Genomic DNA, 27,337 nt, shown 5'->3' on the forward strand with positions numbered 1-27,337 from the left:
AACAAAAACGTTTTTAAACGTCCTCTTAACATCATTGCATCAAAACACATTGAGCCACTTTATGGTTTAATACCCACAGCAGTTCTTCTGGAATTTTAAATATAGATGTTAGGGTACAGAAATTCCTAATGTTTAAGTACATGCATATATGTTCTTTAGGCTGATGAACAGAAAGTAAAGATTTGCTCAAAATAAGCTTTGAGAATGAAGTCCAAGCACACAGAGCGGTGTCCACCTCCCTCCCCTGCTCGGCCGTGTTCCCAAGGGCCAGCCCCACATTTATCACAGTGTATATTTATTGGTTTTCTGAAAACATCATGTCTTCTACAGTGGGTAGAATTCAAATTGTCAAATTAATACATATACACCTGCTGAATTTGTAGTAAAACCTGAAACATTCAATCAATTGTACTTAATTTTATAGAATGTAGATGAATTTTACTGTCGTTTGGGCCTCTGTGTTCTTCTTAGGTTGATGTTTATAGTAACTGTCATAATCAGTAAAAGGTAAAGATGTGTATATAATCAAAGATCATGTGTTCGGTAATTTACCCAATTTATTTCCATTCTTGTATAAAGTGCACAGGTTGCTCTTTTAAGCACCCTACTACTTTAAGCTTAAGTAAACTAATATGATGTTCGGGTGACTTGTCTTTCTCCTTCACATCCAGTCACTGTCCCAAGCTGTTGGTAAACTGCCAGTTCTAATGGTTAAAATACTGATATAAATGGTAGCTGAGCTGTTTTGTAGTAGCACTTTGTGTAAATGACATTTATGAAGACTAACCAATCTCACAAGCAAATACTGAGAGAAAGATTTCTAAGAGACTGCTGCATATTGCTTTTACTTATCTTTATTTGTAAGTTGTGGTTAATATTCCATCAAAAATTCAAGCGAATTTCAAAAGAGTAGCTTTTTCGATTTACCGCAAGCTAATTTTACCTTCAGAATAAAGTAGTTGGATGTCACTAGTATTTTGTGCTTCAGTATTGTTTTGCATAGCAGCACACTGAAAAATGTGCCTATGCCAATAAACATTTTAATGATTCCTCGTATTTACATTTCCACGCTGCAGCAGAATGCAGCACATTCTGTACTAGATCACTGGTTCAGCCAAGGAAATCAAGTTTTGTTATATCTGACTAAACTTAGAAAAACCTATTCACATTTTACATTTATGTGAATAATTGCTTCTAGAGCTGAGTAAAAGAATAAGGCTTTTAGCACCGGTCGGAGTTGAAATTTATCTTTTATAGATTAAGAATTTTACTCATGTGGGTGGTGGTGTTTATTTTCCTTCTTGGAGCTTCATTTTGGCCGAACAGATCTCAAAGTCGGGGAAAATCTGTGCAAATTGCTCTGCTCTGTTATGTTAGCTGAGCTTCAGCCTGTTTGATTAGACTTAGACGTTGGCATTTAAAGTTAAGCACATGCATATTAATTGCAGTAAACGGGAAGGATGACTTGCGACTTGGATGCTCAGCGCTGGTTTCAGGGGGAGAATTGTGCCAAAGCAGCTTTTCTAGTGACGTTGACTGAAATAACTTCAAAATCCTTGAAATATGTTTTCTCGTGTAAAATTATGGTCCTGGTTAATGGCAAGTAAAGGAGCGTATATTGAAGTTTTTACATAAACCTTTTTTCTTTCCTTCTAGCGTATTAAAATTCCCGGAGTTGATGCGCCAAATGAAGCACATACATTTAACTTCTATGTGTCAAATGTTGGCAAAGATAATCCTCAGGGAAGCTTTGACTGTGTCCAGCAAACAGACTCAAGGTAAGTTTTACTTAACATTTTCCTTCATGGCAAATTTAAGTAGATTCTGTGGTTTTGAGCATATAGCAAAACCTTTAAGAGAAGCATGCTCCTAGTGACAAGCTGCAGTAGAGAATTAATTCCTAGCAATAGCATGATTTCTTGCAAGTTATAAATACTGGCTTTTACATAAAATTCTTTCTGGGTTTGCTCTTATAAAAAGTAACCTTTTGAATACTTGGTGCTATTTTTAAAAGCATTTGGAGTTCAGTGTGGTCCAAGCTAGACCAGATCCATTCTGCAACCATATGTAAATATGATTATGGCTGGCAGCATGCTGGCATGCTGGCCACGATGGGTAGTTTCTTATTTTAAGAATCACATAACTTTGTGACCTTACCCGTAATTCCATGACCGTGGCATTTCAGAACCCAAACGTAATACATCAGCACCTTGTCCTGATCCATTCCGCCAAAGTGGACAGTGTTAACATCTACCGAAAAAGCAAGAAAATACCGTGATTTTACACAACATTTCCTTCAGCTTCTAGAATTTTACATTCACCGTAGTATTGATGTGGTCCAGTGGTGCTGGTTGTCCCTTTTGATCGATGCCGACATCTCGGGTGGAGTTTGTGTTGATGTGAGAAGCCCACAGCAAACGGGCACAGCGACGCGTCTCCAAAAGGTGCTGCTCAGGTTCTTGGACACAGGAGAGCTTCTGCCCTCAGTGTCAAAACAGAGATTCCCAGAGGGCAGGTTTTGAGAGCAATAAGAAAATGACCCCATTTAATAACTCTCTGCCTAATGGCAGATCTCTCAGCATCCTCATCTTTCTGCCTCCCCTTGCATTAGGTCTGTTCTGCTACAATACAGCCTTTCAGTGAACTCACTGAACTGGTGGGACTGGGAGAAGCTGAGTGGTTTAGTGGGGGAGCCTGGGGCTTGTTGTTTGCTTGTTTTTGGTTAAACTCTTACCCGAGGCACAAAGCCGGCGTAGGGGTGCACGTGAAGGGTCCTGCCTCTCCTCTGGTGAGCATCTCTGAGGGCACTTTCTTATTGGGAAGAAGCACCTTCACTTGAATTAAACTCTGTTTTTTGATGTAAGATTGCATTTCAGCTACTTTAGCTCTGAATACTTCTGAATAGCGTGCCTAGGTAGTTTTAGTGTGACTTCATTTTGCTAATCTACTTCAAAATCTAATTCAGACTAGCTTTTCCAAAGTTCTGTGTAGCTACCTCTCAGTTTGTGCAAAGTGCTTGCAAAGTTAATACATCCGGAGTCGTTTAAAACAATAAAACCAGAAAGGACTTCTGCAGGGTGTCTAGTCTAATTTTCTGCTCAAGTCAGGTCTAGCTTCAAAACTGGCTTGGATTTTGAAAATGCCCAGCCCGAGGAGGGCGATTACTCAGGGTCTTGGTGCTTGGCTGTTCCTGTGGTGAAAAAGCACATAAAAGGCAGCAATATTGAAGGAAATGGGCAATGGGTAAAAGCTGCACTTTAGATGGCAAGAAGGACCCTTTTTTTCTGAGCAAATGTGCTGATTTCGGAGTGAGGAATCATTACATAGGTCTAGGCTATGGACTAAACTGTAGATGTGTTGGCTTGAAATATTTGTTGGTGGCTTGGTCCAGCTTTGTGAGGTTCAGAAGTTATGTGGTAGGTTGAGACACAAGATTCTTGACCCTTCTTGGAGCCATGATGGGGAGTTTTAGGGTGGTTGAAATGTTTTGGGTTAGCTAGAGCCGGTGCCCTTTCTCTGGTCAGAGTTGTTGCCGTGGCAGGTGCGGCACAGTGTGCTCGTTAAGAGTGGTGCTAATTAAGCCAGTTTAACCGAAGTCGAGGTGCCCTCCTTGCTGGGCACAAGGCAGTGCAGGAGCGCGTGTGGACTGACCACAGAGGGCCGGGCCCCCAAAAAACACCTCCTGATGCTATGGAGGAGACCTCACTGTCCTTCCCCACGCGTGGGGTCTGCTCTGGGCACCTCTTGTGGGACGTGTGTCCTCAGAGAAGCGGTGGGCAGAGCACAGGCCTCCTCAGCACCAAGAAACGCACCGAGCGGGCGAGGAGGAGGGCGGACATCTTGGGGAGCGAGATGAGGGGACATGGGCAGCGCGGGCTGTGCACAGCTCTTGAGGCAAGGACGGCCTGTCCTCCACGGGCCTGGGGCTACCTGGGGCCACCTGGGGCCACCTCAGGCAGAGTTGAGGAGGTGTGTGCCTCACAGATGGTGTAAAACCTCTGGGACGGGAGCTGCCCACCATTAGGGTTGTGACGTGACGTGAGTTGCCCCGTCATTGTCATTGCAGCCGTGATCAGTTCCACCGCAACACTGCCCCGAGTCTGCCTCTCAGGTACAATTATGTGAGGAAATGCCATTACATTGACAGGTAAAACTGATACAGTTTGGCTGCACAGAGGCAATTTTAAATACATTTATGCCCTAGCTAGCTGTCAGAACTGGAAAACATATTTCTTCACCTGTTAAGACAGGTTTTAAAGTTCCTGATACAACCATACTTCTAAACCTGAACTAGTGCTTGGGCTCAATCTTTTTCAATGTTTTTATAGTTCTGGAGCCTCGCAACTCAGTTGCCTGGGATCTATACAGAATAAAATTACAGTATGTGCAACAAGCGATTCCTATCAGACGACCAGAGAGCGCATGACCCAGGCAGAAGAGGAGTCGCGCAATCGAAGTGCAAAGGTTATTAAACCTGGTGGACCATTTTTAGGTATGGTTGTATTTCATTTTCTAATAGCTGTCTGTAAGATTTCAAATTCGGTAATTCATCTTTTCAGTGCATCCTCGGGAAAGGTGGTGTCCTCAAAGGTCTCAGGTGTAGGTAGCTTGCCCTCAGTTGGCAGATTCGACATCTCCTGTTGCTGCATTCAGACATTAGACTTTTTTTCCTTCCTTTTTCCCATATTGTTTGACTGGTTGAAAGTTTGACCATTGAGGTGAGGGTTTTTACCACCCCATGCACTTACATCCTCTGGTTTAGTAGCTAATGTTTTGCTTTTGTAACAGCACTTTTGGGTAACTAAATACTGTGCTGAACTAATAACCTTAATTTTTAATCTAAAAAAAATAGTATTGCGGAAGTCTCATATACAAATTCATAAGATTGATTTGGAAAACTTGACTTTTCACAGTTCTTAATCCTGATTGAATTTTATTTATTTGATATCTTGCCCATCAGTAAGCAACTGTTACTACAAGACCGTTTTGTTGGGGTTTTTTGAAGAAAAAAAAGGTTACAGTAAGGTAATGTTGGCATCTCCCCATGAATTTTGTTGTTTCCCACAAAACAAAAAGTGTTTAGGTGGTATCGTCTGTTATTAGACTGTTCTGGGTACTGTTTGCCTGAGGAGCCTGGAGCTGCAGATCCGAGGTGAACATCCCCCTTGCAGGTACTCGGTGGTCGGGCAGCGCTGGTCCTGCCTGCAGCAGTGACCTGGAGCAGGTACATCCATCTCAGAATCATGGAATCGGTTCGGTTGGAATAGACCCTCAGGATCATTGAGTCCAACCATAACCCACCCTGTCCCTGCCCCATGTCCTGAGAACGTCATGTCTGTCTGTCCAGCCCTCCAGGGCTGGTGACTCCAGCACTGCCCTGGGCAGCCTGTTCAATGCCCCACAGCCCTTTGGGGAAGAAATTGTTCCCAGATCCAACCTCAGCCTCCCCTGGCGCAACTTGAGGCCGTTTCCTCTGCTCCTGGCGCTTGTTCCTGGGGAGCAGAGCCCGACCCCCCTGGCTCCAAGCTCCTTTCAGGCAGTTCAGAGATCAGAAGGTCTCCCCTCAGCTCCTGTTCTCCAGCCGAACCCCCCAGGTCCCTCAGCCGCTCCATCACACTTGTGCTCCAGCCCCTCACCAGCTCCATTCCCTCCTCTGCACTCTCTCTAGTGCCTCAATGTCCTTCTGATGATGAGGGGCCCAGAACTGCCCCAGGATTGGCGGTTTGTCCTCCCCAGGTCCCAGCACAGGGACGGTCACTGCCCTGGGCCTGCTGGCCACCCCAGTGCTGGTCCCAGCCAGGATCCTGTGGCCTCTTGGCCACCTGGGCACACGCTGGCTCATGTTCAGCCGCTGTCACCAACACCCCCAGGGCCTTTTCCAGCCGCTCTTCCCCAGCTGCAGCGTCCATGGGGTTGTTGTGACCCCAGTGCAGGACCCGGCACTTGGCCTTGGTGACCCTCAGACAATTGGCCTCAGCCCATCGATCCAGCCGGTCCAGACCCCTCTGTAGGGCCATCCCACCCTCCAGCACATCAACACTGCACCCAACCTGGTGTCATCTGCAAAGTGACTGAGGGTGCACTCGATCCCCTCGTCCAGATCATTGATAAAGAGGTTAAACAGAACTGGCCCCAGTACTGAGCCCTGGGGATGCCACTCATGACCAACTGCCACCTGGATTTGGCTCCGTTCACCACAACTCTTTGGGCCCGACCCTCCAGCCAGTTCTTTATGCTCATCGAGCAGAACAGGCTCTCACTTGGCTTTGGCTGCATCCACAGATGTCCCTGACAGTGATGGTCCATTGCTTGCTCTGCCTCAGCTTACTGCACAGCATTTTAAGCCAGTGTAGTCATGGGTTTTGGAGATACAGATATAATTGTGTAAGGCCTTGACACTGAGGAAGCTGGGAACGGGTTAGTACCAGGACACAACGTTGTTCTGGTTTCCCCATAGTGTCCATGCTGCTCTTTAACAGCAGCATGACAGGAGCCGCTTTCATGTATATCAAACCTTCTCATTGGAGAAGTTCTATTTCACGTGTGGTTGGTCAGCATGATTTTTTTGGTGGTTTAAACAGATGTCAGGTGAATTTAACATTAAATAAATGGGGTCTCAAGACTGGAATTAAGACAATTACGGTGTTTGGGGATGTTTTGTTTCAGACTGGCGTTGATGGAGCTCAGGTAGGACAGGTCTAGCTGCTGGTAGGTCACGGTGTGACTGCAACATTCTTCATGCAGGACAAATTAGGAACTGGAGTTGTTGGTTGTGTTAATGATTGATTATGTTTTCAGTTAATTTGGGGTTTTCAAGTGATTTGGAGACACAACTTCAGGAGCTATTTTGTTTGGATGCTGCTTACACTACGGGCTGTGTGGTGGGTTGGTGTATCTACATAAAATTTAACTCATCAAAACGTTTGTAATGTGTTCAACAACCAACTAGCAAGTTCATAAGGTTCTGAAAAAGTAACCCTGTGTGTGCACACTTAGGTTTGTTCCTGAAAACCAGAAGGGCGAAGTCCAGGTAATAGCAGGATGGAAAGGTTATAAAGGTTTGGTCTCCACTACAAAATGGAAATGAATTTGTGCTGTTCCTGAGGATGAGTGGTACATAAGCACAGCTCAGAGCCTGCGTGTCTTTTAGGGGAGGCAAGCTCCAGATTTTGCCACCAATACTCATTAAAGTCTCCTTCATGTACCAAACATGAGTTGTTGGTTTCAGAAAAATGCCTAGGTTGAGTCACATCCTCTGCTAGATTGCAAACCATGTTGACTACAGTGATTTTCTATAATATTTGATAAATCTTTTTTTTTTTTCTGTCTGATAACAAGTGCTATTTAAAAACACAGACTATAGAAGTTTGGGTCTTTTTCTGGAAAACTGACGTTCAAGTTGGGTGATGTTAGTCCTCAATTCTGGATGCATCGCTTGCAAACACTTGCATTGTTCCTTGAGTGAGAAGCACGTATTTTTATAGAGTTTGATCCAAAATGTGCGGGCCGTGTTTTAGAACTTGGTCCCAAGAGCTGTTAAATCTTTGGTATGTTTTTTCTGATAAACTTGGGCTTGTTTAATAAGTGGGAAAGATTTCGGTTTAAAATGTGGTTTAGTTTATGGTAACTCAAGTGATTAACACCAAGTGCTTGTAGTTTCTTTATCCGGTGATGCAATTAATTGTATAGACTTGGTCTCGCTAGGCATTAATGAGGAATCTTTTAATTACATGCAAGACCCTTGCATCACACTTTACTCTCCTAAAAAAGAGAAGAGCCTGATTTTGGGTATTCAGTGCTTGAGCTTATAAACTGGAAAAGTAATAAAAGCACAATCTACATGAATAATTGATAAAGTGTTCCTACCAGTATCACTCATTGACCAGCTTTATTTTTTTAATTGAGTATTTCTTCACTGATGCCTTGCTTGAGCCACCTTTACTACCTGTGTATTCTTTTAGAACTTGAAATGCTAAGTAAATACAGTCTTCAGAGTTTATCCAGCTTCGTAAACTCTTGTAAATCAACTCTCTTGTTTTCCCTTGACCTCCCACATCACCTTTTTTTGTCTTTTTTCTTGTTTTTTCACCTTTACTTTAGGAAAAAGAGTCCAGATCAAAAGGCCTCCACCACGAAGCGTTCCGGATGCTGCTCCGCAGAGGAAGAGGTCGACACCCGTGAACCCCGCGGTCGCGGTGCGGAGGACTCACACTCACGGTGCTGTTTCTCAGCGGCCGTACAGGGACAGGGTAATTCACTTACTGGCACTGAAGAATTACAAGAAACCAGAGTTACTTGCTCGCTTGCAAAGAGATGGAGTGAACCAAAAAGACAAGAATTCCCTTGGGATTATCCTTCCGCAGGTGAGATCATGCAGTTTTGTGTCAGCTTTTTGTCCCTCCTGCTATTCTTTTAATCATCATTTTGAGGTGTGTTACTCCTGTGTTTAAATTAGAAAATAATAGACAGCTCAAGTACTACTCCTTGTTTAACTTTTTCAGTCAGCTTTACACATGTGCCCAAACTGCAATTTAACATGAGGGAAAGGAAAGAAATACTTAAGAAATTTTGGGGAGTGTTTTTGTTTTGCTAGAATGGCAGGCAGTCATTAACTACTTCTAGCTTTGTTGCTTTTAACGTGCTCTTTTTTCCTCTGTCTTTTACTTGGGCTGCTTAACTGTTTAATTGAGAGAAACTGACTGCGTGTTCTCTCAGTTGTGTGAAATAGTTTGTCATAGTACTTAATATTTCTTGTGATGAGTTTATGAGAAGCTGGGTAATCACATAGGTCAGTGTTTTATTTGAACGTCGTTGCTGCCCTGGAACTGGTACTTGGCTTCTTGCAGGGTCTGTTGGAATTGCAAACCAGGGAAGAATGTTACAGCCAAATTGTAAATGAAAAAGGGGATGGTCCTATTTCGAGCATAATCTTTCTTTGCTGCCATGTGGATTGTGTCTTTATCTTACGTGAAACCTTTTTTTATTCAGTAGCTTTCCCAGTGCTCTTTTCAGTTAAGTTCCACTTGTATTTCTTTATCATATCCATTAAAATTATCAGCAAGCCAATAAAGTTACAGCTGAAACTTTGAAGCTGTTTGTTCAAGTTTGCCACACGAATTTTCTACTATAACAGCCCAGAAGAGTCTTCATAAAGTATTGTGAGATGCAGTGGCTCCTCCCTTACTTTTTAATGTACCTGTAGGCTGTGGCTGAGTATGCATGTATTAATATGTAAAGCAGGAATATTTCATATATATGTAGGGAAAAAGTGTTTTGGAACCTATTAAAGTGAGTAAAATTCAACATTTATATAACTTTGGCTGATCCTATGCTGAATTTTTAAAGCTCGTTCGGTGAATATGTTAAACATTGTTGCTTTGTTTGCCCAGTAAATGGTAGTTTTTTGACCCTGAAGACATACACAATTTAATGAGAACAATATTCTTACATACAAAGTGAAGTACTTGATTTATACTTTTAAGCTGATTACAAAATTCTGAAAGCTCTGCTCCCAAGAGGATAAAAGGTGCAAAAATTTTCTGCTGTCCCATTAGGCTTGACAATATTTAAGCAGACTTACTTGGATCTGTCTTCTCTGTGTGATTTGAACCACCTCAGGGTGTTGGTTTGCATTCAGAAATGGTCATGTTAGCAAAACTGCAACCTGAGAAGCCTTGCTCACATTTTTCTTAGCTTCATAATGGGATTTTTCGGTACAAATGTAAAATCAGCAGCCTGTACTTGGTAAGATCCAATATGCACACATTTGCTTCTCTTGGAGCACAACTTTAATTCTGTTTTTAAGAAGTTAATTACTGTTTCTGGGTACCTCTGTTACTCTTAATTGTTTTTTAAGATGGGGACAGATAGACATGCACACACACATGAATTAGCTTTCGGAGGAAAAATAGGCAAAAAGTAGTGGTGATATGTTGATGAGTTATTCAGCATTTTCAGGCAAACTGATGGAGACTGTTTTTTCTTTGAGGTTTTCCCTGAAACTCTGAATTGACATCAGGTGATGAAGTCTAAACCAGCACTTTGTATGCCAGTGGGTTTTTAATGTTTTGAGCAGACTTTGCATTTTTCTTAAGGAAGATATAAACTCATTTTCAAAGTATAACTTATAAGATATGAGTACAGTTGCTTTTTTCCTTCTGAATCAGTAAAACTTCAGTATGGCTTAAAACTTATGAGAGGGTTGAATAATGAATCTTTGCACTAAAATAAGTTGTTCAGTGCCAGTTAGTTTATTGCATACAACCATTCCGTAGAAGGCTGTAGTTTGTTGTGACTTGTGCACCTAAGACAAGCAGTTGTTTGTCAAGAGAAATAGAGAATGCTGAGGTTGTTATTGCGATGGTGGAAAACACTCGTTGTTCCAGGCACGGTCTGTGCTTTGCTACAAAAAGCACAAAAGTACAGCAGGTGTCCTCCTGAGGTTGAACAGCTCTGGGCTTGTGCGTGGAGATGGTGTTCTTCAGTTTTCAGAAATAAAGACAAACAAGTGAAGACTAGGCCTCTCGCCTTATCTCGTCTAGTGAGGATTTAAAGCATTGGCGTAGTTTGCCTTGATTCGCAATGCTGCATTAAAGACAGAACACCAGGTACGTGGTGCAGAGAGAGGTTCTCGTGGAGTATGTTTCATACATGCTCGCAGCAGTTTGGGATTTTCGTACATCCCAAATTGACCACACTTTTCAACATCTCTGCTCATTACATGAAAGCTGCTTTGATCTTCGCATCTGGAAACCCTGGAAAACTGGTGTGTGGTTTTGTTTTCAGCTTTGATTAAGCTTTGCAGTACCAATCTATTTTTTTTTTTTGCTGTAGTTTGCATTTAGGTATAATGAACATTTATTTTCTTAAATATCTGCCTGTAGGTAGCCAACCTGAATCCAAAGGATAATTCTTACACTCTGAAGGATTATTTATTTAAAGATATTCAAAAAGATTGGCCTGGATACAGTGAAATAGATAAACAGTCATTGGAGTTAATACTTTCTAGGTAAGTTCAGTCTCTAGGGGAAAGAAAATAGCCATTTAAAAAACCTTTTCTGGGAAATGAATGCCAGTCTTCCCTATAATGAAAGAACTATGACATAAACATTTTTGCCTTCTAACCTGAAATGTTGGGTCATCCTTACAGAAAGTTAAATTCATCTCAGAATGCCACCAGCACCAGCCATTCGGGATCTCCTGTAAATTCCAATAAAGATGCTTCCTCAACACCTTCTCAGGTATTTTGTAATTTATTTTACATTATTTACAGTCTGTTAAGAGTTATCACACTTTGTATTGGGGTGAACGCTGTGATGTGAATCACTGGTAATGTTGTCAACACATGTAAAACTGAAGCATTTATTTCTAGTTGGATTATTATATTTGTTTTAAAGACAGTTGCACCGCCAAACACTGCAAAAAAAAAATATGGTCACGTAGCTTAAGGACTGCTATATTTAGTGTTCTGTATTGCAGAATGTTTATTAAAATATTCAGAAAAATCAACAATTGGTGGCTGCACAGTGTTTTGTACATACACCCATATCTCTGACAGAGACCACCCCATTGCGTTTGCACAGCCGTAACTGTCCATCCACAGCACATTGACCTTGCAGAACTCACCTGCTGAGCTTCTTGGTTACCCATTATTGTTACACAACCTTGTGCTTTCTGGTTAAATATTTAAAACTGTTTCATATTGCCACACTTGTTTATCTTGGTGTGTGGGAAGGTCTTCTAAAAACAAGGTATGTATATATTTTTGTTATGCAACAACACATGTTCAAGGTTCTTTGTGATATGGTAGTTATAATAATATATGCACAAACATCCTGTGCTACTGTTTGAATATAAAGCTTGGAAAAGTTCAGAATGAGGACAAACTACAGCCATGATCCACTTGGAGGGATATTTTTTTTTCCTATAGGCATAATTTAAACACCCATTTTTCACGGCTGGACTCGATGATCTTAAAGGCCTTTTCCAACCAAAATGATTCTATATTGTATGGTTTTGATTCGGGGCAGCCTAGGTGTGAGAAGGCAGACTTTGTATGAAAGGTATTTCTTTAAGGAAAAGTTTGATACTTTCTGTGACTAAAACTGCACTGCATGCAGTGCACAGCGATCAGGTGGGAAGTACAGAAAGTTGTTCACCACTCAGCTATTTATGTTTAATTAGAGAGGGGAGGTCACTCCTGTCTTTCCCTAACATTGTTCCAGTGAGAGCATGAAGTGGTGCAGGTGCCGGGAACGCTTTACACGCAGGATCTGGATTAGTCCCAGCAGGGTGGCGCAGAGCCATGCCTGGCGTTCCTGGTCCAAGCTTGTGCATCCACCTGAGCAGCGTGTTCTTGCTTCAGAAGAGGATGTGAACCAGCGCGTCAGCTGAACAACGGCTGGAACCACAACTCTAGCAAAACGAGGGGTTTTAGCTGTTCTTATCAGCTTTGCGCTTCACACGCCCTGATAAGCACGCTGCTGCCTGTTTCTTGGGCTGCTTCAGTAAACTGGGTGGCTGTGTGATGGCAAAATCTGACTCTTAAGCCAGTCAGTACCTAAAGGACACCGACCTGACCTCCTCACTTTGGTGAAGCCTTTGATGTTGCTGCTGAACACAGCGTCTTTCTTCCAAAGCCTTTTGTAGAATCATTTTGGTTGGAAAAGACCATCAAGATCATGAACTCTGACCATAACCTAACTTGGGCACTATCCATGTCCCTGAGAACCTCATCTAAACGCCTTTTAAACCCCTCCAGGGCTGGTGACTCCAGCACTGCCCTGGGCAGCCTGTTCAATGCCCCACAGCCCTTTGGGGAAGAAATTGTTCCCAGATCCAACCTCAACCTCCCCTGGGCAACTTGAGGCCGTTTCCTCTGCTCCTGGCGCTTGTTCCTGGGGAGCAGAGACCCACACCCTCTATGCTTTAGCTGTGGATTTGAAGAACACATTGGTAAAGCATAAGATGAGAAACTAAGAATAAAATAAACCACGTGTTTAGCTGCGGTGCTTCTTTGTTTGACAGCTGTTTTTAGGTGAGAAAGACATATTTCCAACAATTACCTGTTCAGAAATGCTTCTTTTTCAGAATGTGAGTAAAACTTGATTCTGCTGAGTTTGGTGTTTTTTCTTTTTTTTGTTATTACTACAGAAACGTCCTTCGAGTTCCAATTTTATCGGTCCTGTGATGAACAAGAAGCAGAGGATCTCTCACCTGACCAGTCGCCCCCAGTTCAGCGGCCTCTTGCCCCACTACAGCGAGAAAGCGGCCGCTCCGCCGCCCCCCCGTCCCGCAGCCGCCCCCGCACCCCCAGTGCTGCTCCCCACATCCAGCCCTCCCCAAATCTCCAGCTCCCCCTGCACCCCCGAGGGCCGCGGGACACAGGACCTGCCGGTTGACGCCTCCAGCCAAAACCACGACAGCGTCTACGAGGACCAGCAACAGAAATACACCCCTCAGACTGGTTTGGGAGTCCCGGCCCCGGTGCAGGAGGAGCATCCCCAATCTGCAAGCAGGAAGCGTGTGATGTTGCACCAAAAGCCCAAGAAGGCGAAAAAGCGTAAGGACAATGACGAAAGTGAAACTCAGGACTCTACGAGTACGAGCGAGGAGGAGAAAGACCTCGGAAAAGAAGAAACTACAAAGCTGGAAGAATCCTCCCATTTGGATTCATGTGAAGGTATAAATACGCTGCTTTTTATAACTATTAATGCAGGTAACACTGCTGAAAAGGGACCAGTAAAACTGGGCGCTGGAAATGCAAATGGTGTATTTTTTCACTTGCTATACATTAAGTGCTTTTCCATTATACTTGCTTCATGGCATGAAAAGTCAATTTTTTTACTGCCGTTGCACCACATTGTAATTGTCAGTTTAAAAACAAAACACAGAAGCTGGGCTTGTTCTGCTGGAAACGTAGCTAAAATCAGGTTCATTTTTAAGAGTTCTCACTGTGTAGTACAAAAATCTTTAGAACATGGGAATCTTAAATGGATTGCTGTTGGATGGAAACCGGTTACAAGGAAGAGCTAGGCACTAGAAAATCACAATTATCGCGTGGGTGATGTGGGCCTTTTTGTTTTGTTTTTTTTTCTTGGTGTCCAGGAAATTGACGGTTTACTGAAACTTACTCCAGTTTTTCCTTCAGCAAATTTCAAAGTCTGTATGCTGAAAATAAAAACCTGTCACAAGTACTTATTGCACACCAGTTTACTGAAACACATGGATCAGATATTAAATGTATTTCATCTGTATTACAATGCAAGGTTCATGGAAAGCCTAAAATGTATGTAAACTGGCGTGTGATTTACTAGAATGTTGGTTTGACCCGTGCTGTAAGCTCTTCTCCATCCTGGCTGCAAAACTCTTGATACCAAAAGATACAGAAATGTTACCTACTGAAAACAGCGTTGAAATGCTTAGCAGAAATGCACAAAGAATACTCGATTTCTTAATGCACACACAATAGAGCCAAGTTCGGTTCCTTTGTTAAATCTTAGGTGTTGTCAAATTTCAGAGATTTTGCTTTGAAAATGTTCATGCTCAAATTTATAAACGTATGAGCATCTTTCTCTAGAAGCTAGTAACAAAATTCTAAACAGCTAGGGAAGGAAAATCCTCTACTACGTTTCAAGTTGGTGCTCATGCTGAAGCTTTCAAATGGACTGAAGCATGTCAACAAATGCACTTGAATTTTTGGAAATTAAATGCTTTCAGCGAAACTGTTCACATAAGTTGTACTGTACATAATGTGAATATTACTGTTTGCATTTCTCTCAAATATATAGTATATAGCATATAGTATATATAGTACATATATATACACTATATAGTGTATATATACTATATATACACTATATATATTATATATACACCAAAGTATAGTATAGTATATATACTGTGTACTATATACTATATATACTTTATTGTATAGTATATATACTATATGATATAGTATATATCATATATTATGTATTATATATTGTTATGTGTTATGTATTATATATTATTTTTATACTCCTGCCATACAACATAATAATTTTAATGTTAAAAGCAAAAGCATTTAGTAAAATACTGCATAATAGCTCTTTTTTCTCCCCGTGACTTAGAGCTCAGGTATCTCAGAGATTGGCAAGAATGGCTAAACTGAGAAATACTGTGTTTAAACAGCAGCAGTGTAAGACAGTGGTAAATATAAAGGACTGTGTCTTATTTAAGATTGCTGCAAAACCCCAAATGAAAAGCAGATATAAATTACCAGGATAGTGAATGTTCCTTCATGTTTTCCTTCCTTTTCCTTACAGCAGCTGTTTCTCTTATTAATCAAAAAGACAGGGGGCTCTTGAAATATTCCTTTAAAGAGAGGGATTAGAGAGTAATTGTACGGTGCTTTCATAATGTCATTTAAAAGAGCAATTAACAAGTGCAAATAACTTTCAAACCCAGCATTGCGAGGTTAATGAGGAGCAAGCCTTTGTCGCAGGTTATTGAAGCCTGAATGCCAGTAACCCACCCACAACGCTATTGACTTCCTTGCTTAGAGGAGTGCCGAAATTAAATCTAATTAAATCTAATATCCGTAACTGGCAGGGAACGTGGGATAAAAACATGGCATGGAAAGGACTTCACCTTTCTACTCTATTTCTTTCTGGAACCTGGATGTTTATATATATATAGCTATATATATATCTCAAGCTGTTGTCTTTTGTGCAGCTACATCTGTTGCTGCATAACTTGAATTGCTGTGCAGATGCCACATCATTCCTTCGAATAAGAGAAGCTGACCTTGGGTTAATACCGTGGCAGCACAGAACCTGTAGAATAAAGCATCTGTGCCCTCTCTGTAAACCCCGGTACTGCCTACTGTGGTGTAGGTCGCGTCAGCCCTATTATTAACTTATAGAGCTTATCCCATGTAATTTACTGTGAGAATCAAACTGTAAGGGATGTTTTCAGGCCCTCCAGGTTGGTGTTGCTTGGCTATATTAAAAATCTGTTTATCACAAGTGTCAAAATTCTGCCTTTCTGTAGGAGCTGAAGAAACTTGCGTTGCCTCCGTAGATTCCCCTTTATCAACAAGTGAACAACCGGACTACTTCATGTGAGTAAAATAAGAATTAAGTTTCTTGCCACTCATTGAAGCATTTGAAAAATCACCTGTAAAAACTCAAATTTTGCTAGAAATCCAAAAATTTACTAAAATGTAATTATGGAATAACGACAAGTTCTTTTAAGTCACTCAGCTGCATTATTCAAGTACAGACAAGTTTTAAACGTGGAGGTTGTCCCTTAATTATTGTGGGGCAAAAGAAGCATTAAAAATAATTTTTATTGTATTTTGGAAGAAGACTTAAAGCACTCACTTTAATTCTTTTTCAAGAACACAAAAAAAAGGAATATGAACGTGAGCTGTTTTATTTTTAGAAAACATGTAAATTTGAACATCTTTCTTGTGTTTTCGCTGCTTGGTGTGTCTAAGCTGAAAAGGTGGGGAGGGAAGGTATCAGGCTTTATAGGAGTTAACCCTCAATTATTTCTAAAGTTTTGATGTAAAATGGCCACAGACTGACTTGAAGCTGCAGCAAAATATCCAGTTTCACCGTAGAATTGCAGACCAAAGAGCTAAAGAGAACAGAATAGCCTCAATTCAAATTTTAAATTTCAGCTGCTTTATTTTGACATCAACAAGATAAAAATCATTACTGTTATGTATCTACAATGACTAGCTTATTGCAATCTATAAAACTCAAACCTACATTTCATCTACAACCGCTGCTGTGTGAAAACAGGCAAATTCAGCTTTTCACTGTGTGCTCCCCAGTGAGATGAGAGCAGATATACAGAGAAGTAAGGTATACGGTTATTCGGTGTAATCTAATATTAAAGGTGGATGCCAACAGACATTGCTAAAAGTTTAAAAACACAAAAGCATTCGTGCAAGGTTTCATGAAATTGATTTAGTTCTGATTGAGAGTAAAAACTTGAGTGAAGCATGCTCTGTAAAAGGAACAACCCCTAGAGCAATCTCACAGATAATCTAATGGCCATGATGTCCTGTAAAAAAATGAGGTCGTGCTGTTTCAGACACCTGCCTGATCATTACAGGAAAACTGAAACCTGAGAGCACCTGTAACTTGGGGCAGTTTAAAGCGCTTTGGTAGTTTATTCCAGTTTCTCTTCCTGTCTCTAAGTGTTACATAATTCATGAGTATAATCACAGCTTTAGCATAAAGAAAATTTCTGTCTCAATATAAAGATTATGAGAGTAAAGGAAATCAAGCTTTTTAAGCAAAAGCTGGAAAACCAAAACAGATTGATGTTTTTGCCACTTCCACTCCCATTTCTTCCCTCTCCATGTGCTTTGCTGGGCTCGTGTCCTCTGCTGGGCTCGTGCTGTGGGATGTACCTGCGAATTGCTCCACAGGTACCTCCCAAAATGTTGAAAGGCATCTTTAGTTTCCTTTTAAAAACCGCCTAATACTCCAATCGGGTGCCTCCAGCCTGGCGTACATCACCAACAAAAGTTGTCATCCGTGTCGGTACAGCCTTTCAACTTGTTAATTTTTTATGGCTTCTTTAAAGTTAACCTAAGGGTGGCTTGGAGGATTCGTCCCCACGCGGAGGTGTCTGTGTCATCTAAAGAGAACCAGGTGTTTGGGCTGGGAGGACCAGAATTACGGGTGTGGCAGCGGTGGGAAATGTTTGTCACATTGACGCTTCTTCTTGGATTTGTATAATGAGCTTGTTAAATCCACTCGCGTTGACTTGTGGGAGGGGGGAATGAAGAAAGTTTCAATTGTATCAGCACCTTTAGGCATTTATGGGTTTTGCCCTCCCAAAGAGCTGATGTGATGGGTAGTTTTGAGTTTCAGGCTTCTCTGCAGTTTGTTTCTGTTGTGGTTTGGCAACTTCACTAGTTGAATGGACAACAATGGAACTGCTGTTCACTGAAATAATCGAATTTTGTCATTACCTGTGTTAGATAGGCACAAATGCAGCCAAACATCTATCTGCCTCCAACTCCGTAAGTGCAGTCTCTTCCAAAAATGTAAGGAAAATTAATTTTCGAAAGTAAATATAACTTGATTAACCTGGCCCTTCATAGAAAGAGATTATTATTAGCAGTTTCTCATCTCTTACTGAAGCATTTATTGGTCCTCCTATATCTGAATGATCGCTAATGTTTCCTAAGTATGCTACACTGCTTTTTGTGCATATTAACAAATAACAGTCACAAAAATATGGTAGATTTCCGTAATTACGTAAATGTATTATCTTGGAGCACATACGCTTACATGTAGAAGCAAAGTCAGTCACATTGCGAACCAACTTAAACTTGGTTGCTTGATGTTCACTGTGAAATATCCGTGGTGTAAAATTGCATGTATGCTTTTTTTTTCTTTTAGAAAATACATAGCTATAGTCTCATACGAGCAACGCCAAAGTTACAAGGATGACTTCAACGCAGAGTACGATGAGTACAGGAACCTCCACGCTCGCATGGAAAGCATCAGCAGGAGGTTCATGGAGCTTGATGCGCAGCGGAAGCTTCTCACTCCGGGGTCCAAAGAGTATCAGGTAAAGGAGGATAAAACTGTGGAGATTGTGTTTCATCTCCCTCTTATCCCTTCTAGAAGTCCACGTTTTCAGCACAGGCGGACTCTTCAGTATATTTAGCTATGCAATTATATTGATACGGTTTTGAAAGGGTTGCCACGTGCAGTGTCTGAGGCTGAGTAGTGAGTTGTGAAGCTGGAATGAGCAGGCCAAGGCTTTGCTGACCCCTCGTGTGCTCGGACACAGGTGGAGGAGGAGATCAGAAATGTGGCCACAATCCTAAGGCTTTCCTGACCCTCTACTTCTTGTGATTCTGTATATTATCTAAACCTACAGTCACAACTTACTCCTTCTCTTCTGGGTGGCTGATCCCAGCTATGACTTCAGCAGAAAAGGGTGTTAAAAGCGTGATATTCAATCTTTTCAGCCTGCACTTCTCTGATTTGGACGTGCAAATTCCACATTTGCCATACCAGAATTCTCTAGTTCTGAGGATTTTTGGTTGCTTTCATTTAGTTTTTGACCAGATTGCAAATGTATTTGTGGGCGGAGGGAGCGTTTTAAAAACCCCTGGTACTGCTCAATCAGACAAAGCGCAGCCTTGCAGAACCTGCATGCCGGCTCAGACCCTGCATGGGCCAGCTCTGATTTTTGTAGCTTGACAAAACCCTGCAAAAAGGTGCTGAGCCCCCAAACCCCACCTGTTTGAGCTGTCTTTTGAACACACAGCAGCGTGAGCAACTCCTCAAAGGAAATCGCCAGACACCTGCTCCTTTTGTTGCCTGTTTGCAGGTTTAATTGCAGATCCTGGGTGATACAGGGGGTTGGGGGTTTATTTTGGCAACACAGGAAGGTGGTGGCCTATGGGTAAGAAAATGCCTTGAGTAAAACTGAGCGTATTTTTAGTGCTTTACGTAGCTCTGCATTTTCTGGTACTAGTGAAATATTCTTCATACTGTCTTTGTTTTTTTTCTTTAAGATGCTTCATGAAGAAGTGTTGGAAGAGTATCGAAAGATAAAACAGGTTTGTGTAACACTGGATTTGTGGGGTGTAGTAAATATGGAGACTGGCTCAGGGCTATTTTTAAGGAAAAGACATGAAATCTTAAACTCCGCAGAAAAGTTTTCATGCCCTAATTTTCTTTTTATCTTTATCTTGACAGTCCAACCCCAACTACTATGAGGAGAAGTACAGATGCGTGTATCTCCACAACAAGCTGTCTCATATTAAGAGACTAATAGGGGATTTTGACCAGCAGCAAGCAGAGTCATGGCACTAGTCTTTGCTTCGGCCTGGACACATGAACGAACTGTAGCTTATTTATTTAAAACTTAGGATTAGTTGCTGTAAGATTCTTTTGCATTACAGAAGTTTCAGTATTAGCAGACTTAACTACTTTTGTTGTTGATGTTGCTTTTATGCATATTTGAAGCTGCTCTTTCTGGTCCCTTCTTTTCTTCAAAACTTATGTTTGTCCATTGGAATAATTTCATTGGTAGATGCTGGGAATCCAGTACCTCTACTACAAAATTGTGCACATTTTAAGGAAATGTAGCAAACTGAAATGTCCTTGGATAAATATAAGGCTGTTTTCTGACCTTTCTTGTTAATACAAACTCTTTGCCTTAAATGGTAGAAGATTTTAAAATTTGCACAAAATTAAAAAAAAAAAAATAAGCCATTGCTTTGGAGGGTTAAAGAGGCACGTGTGTTTGCTGTATACAGCCCATTTTGTTACAGCAGAAGCTTAACCTTTTAACTTAAACCCCCCATAGCAGTGGTTGCCTTAAGGTGTTTGCTTGTGTGTGTTTGGTGTAAAGTTGTAGCTACACCGGTCCCCGTGGCTGCAGCAGCCGGGGACCCCACGTGGCCTGCGGGTGTCTGGGCGCGTGTGGTTTAACGTGTGTGTGCACGAGTGCCTGATGGGGAATGCAAAATAAAGCTGCTACTCTTAGGTAAGCCAAACGCTCAGGTTAAAACAACTGGTGAGTGTTGCTGTAGGGTTTTCCTACAAAATCTCTGTTTCTATTGTGGAAGGTGAGAGCATTTCCATTTCAATAGTTTGTCAGCTTTAATAATACTTGGGGAATTGATACTTTACGAAAATGAAACAGATATATAGTTTTTGGGCGAGATTATAAAATTAAACATGTAGGCTACCTATTTATATACTACTATAAAGTATTTTTTGAAGAGAGATATGCAAAGAATCTATTGCCTACGTGAAATATATATTTAAAGAATTTTGTCCTGATTGCCAGGAATATAAAAAAGAACAGATGTATTTAACTATAAGATACTGTGATCACCAAACAGCACAAAGTTTCATTTCATTCAGTTTTTTTGGTTTATTTTGATGTAAACAATTGCTTACTTTGTCATGTGAAAACACAGGTTACTCGGTTGAAATTGAGCAAAATCTTTGTGTGTCTTACTGTGTTCGTCTTTTAAAAATGCTGCCAATTGAAAAGGGAAGCATTATGTTTACAAATCTGATTTTAGAATTTTTGCCAAAATGCTGGTAACATCGCTCATAGACCTTATCTCCAGCGCCACGAAAAAGCTGTTGTGTGTCACCGTAAACCAGAAAATGTGTGTCAGAAAATATGCGTTTGGGTGAACGGGAGCGATTGAACTTTTGCCTTAAATTTGTGAATTCAAAGCCGTTACATTCACGGAGGTGGAACAGCAGACAAGGCGCATCCCTTTCTGCTGCATAACAGCAATATCTGACATTTCAAATGGCAAAACGAGGGGATTTCTTGCTCCCTTAAGAGCTGTGTAATCTGGGTTTAATGAGGGGATTCGGTCCTGAGCGCACGGCGGTGCCCAGGTGTAAATGCGGGAGCTGTTACATTAACTGCACTGGGTCATCAGCTTTCAACCGAGAAGCAGAGTGGCTGTTCGGATTAAAATGGTGTGAATTCCTGGTGTTGGGGCGCGTTTTGGCGGCTCAGCGCTCTTGGTCTGACCTGTGTGTGGGGATGCGGCGTTGACGCTGCCCAGGGTGTTCATCACTGCGTCACGAGGCTCAGTGCAGTTAATTGATTTCTTTCTTCCTTCCCTCCATTCCTCTTTTCCTCCTTTCCTCTCTTTCTCCTTTCCTCCATTCCTCCTTTTCTCCTTTTCTTCTTCTCTGCATTTCTCCTTTTCCGCTTTCCTATTTTTCTGCTTTTTTTCTCCTTTTCTGCTTTCCTATTTTTCCTCTTTTTTCCTCCTTTTTCTCCTTTTCCGCTTTTTTCTCCTTTTCTCCTTTTCTGCTTTCCTATTTTTCCTCATTTTTTCTCATTTTTCTCCTTTTCCGCTTTTTTCTCCTTTTCTGCTTTCCTATTTTTCCTCCTTTTTTTTCTCCTTTTTCTCCTTTTCCACTTTTTTCTCCTTTTCCACTTTTTTCTCCTTTTCCACTTTCCTATTTTTCTCCTTTTTTCTCCTTTTCTGCTTTCCTATTTTTCTCCTTTTCTCCTTTTCTACTTTTTTCTCCTTTTCCGCTTTCCTATTTTTCCGCTTTTTTCTCCTTTTCCACTTTCCTATTTTTGCTTTTTTTCTCCTTTTCTGCTTTCCTATTTTTCTCCTTTTCTCCTTTCTCCTTTTCCGCTTTTTTCTCCTTTTCCGCTTTCCTATTTTTCCACTTTTTTTCTTCTTTTCTCCTTTTCCACTTTCCTGGTTTTCTTATTTTCTCCTTTTCTGCTTTTCTCTTTTTCCACTTTTTTCTCCATTTCCGCTTTTCTCCTTTTCCACTTCTCCTCCTTTTCTCTTTTTCTGCTTTTCTCCTTTTCTCCTTTTCCTCCGTCCTTCCCTCTCTCCTTTCATTCTCTTACCGTGGTGTTGTATTTGCACACATTTTCTGGTTCACCGCTGTACGTGTTCGTGCCGTTTCAGCGTCTCGCAAACCGGACGACCTTCACTGAAGGTGTTTCCCATTTGCGTTGAGCACTTCTGATGCCTTCCGAGAACACCCGACATCGCGTGTGTTGCCGAATGGTGCTGTAGATCCACAGATCCCTTGTTCAGCAGGTGTCGGGATCCTCTGATGGGATTGTTGCCCTTGCTGTGAATGGCTCTGGGGAGCAGACGTTGCCCGCGGTGGCGTCGGGGCTGGTGACACTGCTGTGGATCCGAAGCGATTGATGTAGGTAAAGGGGCGACTGTGCGCATCCCCCTCACGGAAACTGTGAATCTCACTACAATGTACACAATGTAAACGGTGGAAAAGGGAGGCAGCCGCCCTTGCTGGTTGGCTGAAAACAACATTGGTTTCCAATCTTGCCGGAGTTTGAGGGATAAAGACTGTGTCCAGAGTATTTTATGTTATTTTAATGGTAGATGTGGTCAGTGGAAGCAGCTCTCCTGACTGCTCCCACGCCTTCAGTTCACCTCGTCCGTCATTAAAAGAAAGTAATAAATTCAAATATTTTGGAAATGTTTTGTGAAACATGTAGACAAATATTGGAGTCTAGTTACTTCAACAGGTTTTAAACAGAAATTGGGCTAAAATGCTTTTATAGTAACTTTGCTCATTTGTTTGCTTTAAAAAAAAATGTTACAACCAGTCTTTCTGGGTATTTAATGTTGATTCATGCAAAGACCTATGGCTACTTTGAAGTGTAGTTATTAAGTTCTGTGTCAGCTGTGTCTGTACCTGATGGGGGAGGGATGTGGCCGGCAGTTCTGTGACCTTGTTTTGGGGAAGGGTACGAAACTGGAGAAGGGAGGACAATATCGGGAACATGAGGGCTGAAAGCAGGGCTGTGCGTCCCTCCGTCTGACCCGGACAGTGTTTCACAACTTATCTTTTCAATTGCGTCCATGCAAACTGTATTAAGACCCTGTACATGAAACATCCTGGGGGCATTTTGTGAATGGAAGCTGGAGCCGTTGTCGCCCCTCTGTTCTACATCAATTCAAGTTCAATAAAATGTTATATTTACAATCCCGAGGCTTTGGTGTGTCCTTGTCTGGGGGCCCAGGGTTCCTGCTGTTGATTTGTGAACATCAAGCTTGCAAGAGCGATGCTGTCGGATGCAGAGAGAGGAATGAGGAAGGCGTGCGATGGATGGTAACACTGGTGAGCAGGAGGGGTTGTTCTGGGCTGTTTGAGCACGATGCTGCATTTGGAGCAGAAAGCAAACGTGTGCAGGTGTTTCCTGCAGGTTGTGCTCTGCTCCGGCACTCGGGCCCCAATGCATTTCAGGGGGAAAAACCTGGTGGGGAGAAACTCAAATAATTCATTTTAGCCACAGGAAAAAATCTTAGTCAGAGATTTCGTCCTCCTTAGGCACTCTGGTGATAACCAGCCGCAAGTGACGAACCAGTACAAATTCAGATCGCATTAATTCTCGTACCCACAAACCCGGCTGGTTTTCAGCTCAGAAGAGGCCAACACCACTTTCCCTCCCCTCTTGCCTCAGCTGTGAAAGACAAATAACAGCAATTAAAGTTATGAGGAGGTGCTTTAGTTGAGCACCCACACGCAGGGAGGGTGCGGGGGAGACAACACCTGCCAAGGGCTCGTGTCCGTGCGAGGCCCCTTCTCCCCTGTGACTCAACCCCCGGCTCATCGTGGTACCATGGAGTACTCAGATGTTGGATGCATCTCTTTGCTGCAGGGGGCACCTGGAGAAGCACATGGCAAGAGAGAAAAACACCAGAGGGAAAAGGAAATAAGAGCAACGACATTAAGACAGTCACAGTATCACAGTATGTTTGGGATTGGAAGGGACCTCAAAAGATCATCTAGTCCAATCCCCAAAAGAAGAGTCAAAAGGAGAGTTCAAGAAAGACGCACAGCACAGTCACCCTGCTCCCATGAGTGGCACTGGGCTATAGAGCCATAAAATCATAGAATCACAGCATCGTTTTGGTTGGAAAAGATCATCAAGGTCATTGAGTCCAACCATAACCTAACTCTGTCCCTGCCCCATGTCCTGAGAGCCTCATGTCCGTCTGTCCAACCCTCCAGGGCTGGTGGCTCCAGCACTGCCCTGGGCAGCCTGTTCAATGCCCCACAGCCCTTTGGGGAAGAAATTGTTCCCACATCCAACCTCAACCTCCCCTGGCGCAACTTGAGGCCACCTTTCCTTCCTGAACCACGCTGCCGTAGCAGTATTTATCACTGGTCTTCATCAGGAATTAGTTGAGCACTGACTACCAAAGGTTTCAATGTTCCCCAGGTAACGCAAAGTTCAGCCTGTTCCCACCCAAGTTCTGCTGGTCTTTCCCTCTTTGGACAGACCTTGCAGGAGGTTCAGGCTTTTCCTCTATGACCAATGGTGTTTTGAGCCAGTGACCCAGTGCTTGCAAAATAAATTCACTCGGGGCTTTTCAAAACACAGAAAGACAATAGGTTGGTCTCCCATGGAAGCACAGCGCTGTTGTTGGGGTCGAGATGCGTCTCACTGTCTCTTCCCAACTCTCTGTGCTCAGGTTTCAAGGCTGGGGGGCTGTTTGCACCCATCACACGCGGGTCTCCAGTTGCCATTGACCCCCAGCCTCACAACTGCTGGGCTACACAAAAGCGCTTTACATTGAAGGTCCTGCTGTACATAAGTGCTGGTGCTGGGTCTGTAGAGAATTAAACCACAGTCTCCTCAGGAACAGCAAGTGTGACTTCATTGCATGTGAATCTTGAGCTTTACAAAATCTTGGGAAAAATATACCTAAGTAAGACACAAGTTGTGGTGCACAACGTGAGCGCATCGTGTGGAGGTGGCTGGAGAGGAGCAGGCAGCAAAAGGACCATTCCCGGGCCATTCGGCAGGGTGTTTTTCCATTATTATTGAAAATGGCTTGCCCGCATCAGCAGTTCCTACACTTAAAAGTCACACTGGACAACATTCTCATGCCTTGTCCTGCCTCAGCTACATCGTGTCCTACGGCACTTTGCGACGTGATGCGGCTCAGACAAAAGGGAAGGACTGCATCGCCTAATTTATGAACCGTCCTTGCTGCTTCTGGCAGGAGAATCTCCTGTTCGTGCACAGACACATCAGACAGCGGCGCTGTCAGCGACACGAACAGTTCTGGTTGCCGCAACATCATCTAGTTGATGATGTCTAGTTGATGGAGTCTCCTTCTCTGCAGACATTCCAACCCGCCTGGACATGTTCCTGTGCAACCTCACCTGGGTGTTCCTGCTCCATGGGGGGATTGGACTGGATGAGCTTTTGAGGTCCCCTCCAATCCCAAACATACTGTGATACTGTGATGACCCAGTTGAAGATGTCCCATGGCAGGGGCTTGGGCTACACCACCTTTAAACGTCCCTTCCGACTCAAAATACTCTGTGGTTCTGTGCCAGCATCGCAGGGGGAGGTTCAGCCCCAACAACGGGGATTCACACAACCACCCTCACCCTAATCCTCGTATACAAACAGTTTGCATGTCTTGAGGAGAGATACCAACCACCCAAGAACACTGTAAACTCTGGAGGAAGTAGCTGTGTCCCGTGTCACCATAACGAGCCTGGCAGAACCACAGTCCCGTTAAAAAACAAACAATTTTTACTTCTCAGCAACCTGGCTGGGCCTGACATGGAGGCAAATTTTGATGAAGGGTCCATCGCCTCTCATGGCATCCGGGGTGCAAACCCAATGAAGCTGCTGCCAGAGCAGAACTTCAGAGGCACGAGGTTCTTTCGGAGTCACCCCAAGTTAATTCCGCAGTCTGGTTGTCTCTGCGCTCGCTCCAATGTGAGTTTGCCTTTACAACATACAACACTCACCCCTCGGCCTCTCCCTGGCTCAGACATCAGCCCCAGCCACAGAAGCACAGAACCATAGAATGTTCGAAGTTGGAAGGGACCCATAAATCCTGTCCCGGCACAGGACAACCCCAAAATTTACACTGTGTGTCCAATGGCTTCTTGAATCCATGTGTCCAGGAGAAACAGAATTCTTGTTGAGCGTATGTAGCACAGGAAAAAATAATTTTAAATACTCCTGCTGAATTTCTGTGGCAACTTCAGGCAGAAATTTATTCTGAAAATGACAAATAAACCAAGACTGGAATGTACAGCTTGTAACTCTCTCATAGAGCAAAGCAGGATCTCTGAGCTATGCCTCATTTTTCCACCTTCTAACACCGCAGAACTAGATCAGTTTGGAGGGTGACTGGGAGGAACTGTCACCTCCTGAGCCACCGGTCCTGCCAGGTCACCACGAGGATCGTCGGGGATGCTGTGTCGGCCGCACCAGCCCCGCCTGGCAGGTCGTGCGTGGGACGGGGGGACGATGCTGCTGCAGCGAGATGCGGGATGGCAGAGAACCAGGAACAGCTCTGTGGGACAGGGGAGAGAGCTGGGCTGTTCACTGGAGAGGAGAAGCTCCAGGACACCTTAGTGCACCTTTCAGTGCTTGAAAGGGGCCCATGAGAAAGATGGGACAGACTTTAGAGCAGGGCCTGTTGTGACAGGACAAGGGTGATGGTTTAAACTAAAGGAGGGAGATTCAGGCCGGACACGAGGAAGGAATTGTTGTCCTGAGGGTGGTGAGAGCCTGTGCCAGATACCCAGAGAGGTGGTGGATGAACCATCCCTGAGACATCCCAGGCCAGGCTGGACGGGCTCTGAGCACCCTGAGCTGGTGAAGGTGTCCCTGTCATGGCAGGGGGGCTGGGGAGCTGGGGAGGGCCCTCAAACCCAAACCCTCTGTGGTTCTGTGATTCACTGGAAGCCGGGGTGCTGGTGGGGTGTCTGCTCCAGCCCCGGAGCCGCGGCTCCGCTTCCCAGACAAAACAAAATCTGGAACCATTGGAGTCGTTTCACCACCTCTGGCGCTGCAG

General features: G+C 43.1%; 1 protein-coding gene across 2 annotated transcripts in view; it reads left to right on the forward strand.

The window, feature by feature from the left end:
* Positions 1-21,891, forward strand: part of ELL2 (elongation factor for RNA polymerase II 2) — a 41,141-nt gene extending 19,250 nt beyond the window's left edge. For both annotated transcript variants that reach the window (XM_082074571.1, XM_082074572.1), the window contains 10 exons: positions 1,657-1,778; positions 4,329-4,492; positions 8,101-8,363; positions 10,884-11,008; positions 11,150-11,240; positions 13,153-13,681; positions 16,033-16,102; positions 18,408-18,579; positions 19,538-19,582; positions 19,722-21,891. In XM_082074571.1, coding sequence (XP_081930697.1) covers positions 1,657-1,778; positions 4,329-4,492; positions 8,101-8,363; positions 10,884-11,008; positions 11,150-11,240; positions 13,153-13,681; positions 16,033-16,102; positions 18,408-18,579; positions 19,538-19,582; positions 19,722-19,838 — 1,698 coding nt within the window. In that variant the 3' untranslated portion in view covers positions 19,839-21,891. The remainder of the gene's footprint in view (positions 1-1,656; positions 1,779-4,328; positions 4,493-8,100; positions 8,364-10,883; positions 11,009-11,149; positions 11,241-13,152; positions 13,682-16,032; positions 16,103-18,407; positions 18,580-19,537; positions 19,583-19,721) is intronic.
* The last annotated feature ends 5,446 nt before the right edge of the window (positions 21,892-27,337 follow it).

The sequence above is a fragment of the Streptopelia decaocto genome (genome assembly GCF_964273445.1).
Source record: "Streptopelia decaocto genome assembly, chromosome: Z".
Taxonomy (NCBI): domain Eukaryota; kingdom Metazoa; phylum Chordata; class Aves; order Columbiformes; family Columbidae; genus Streptopelia; species Streptopelia decaocto.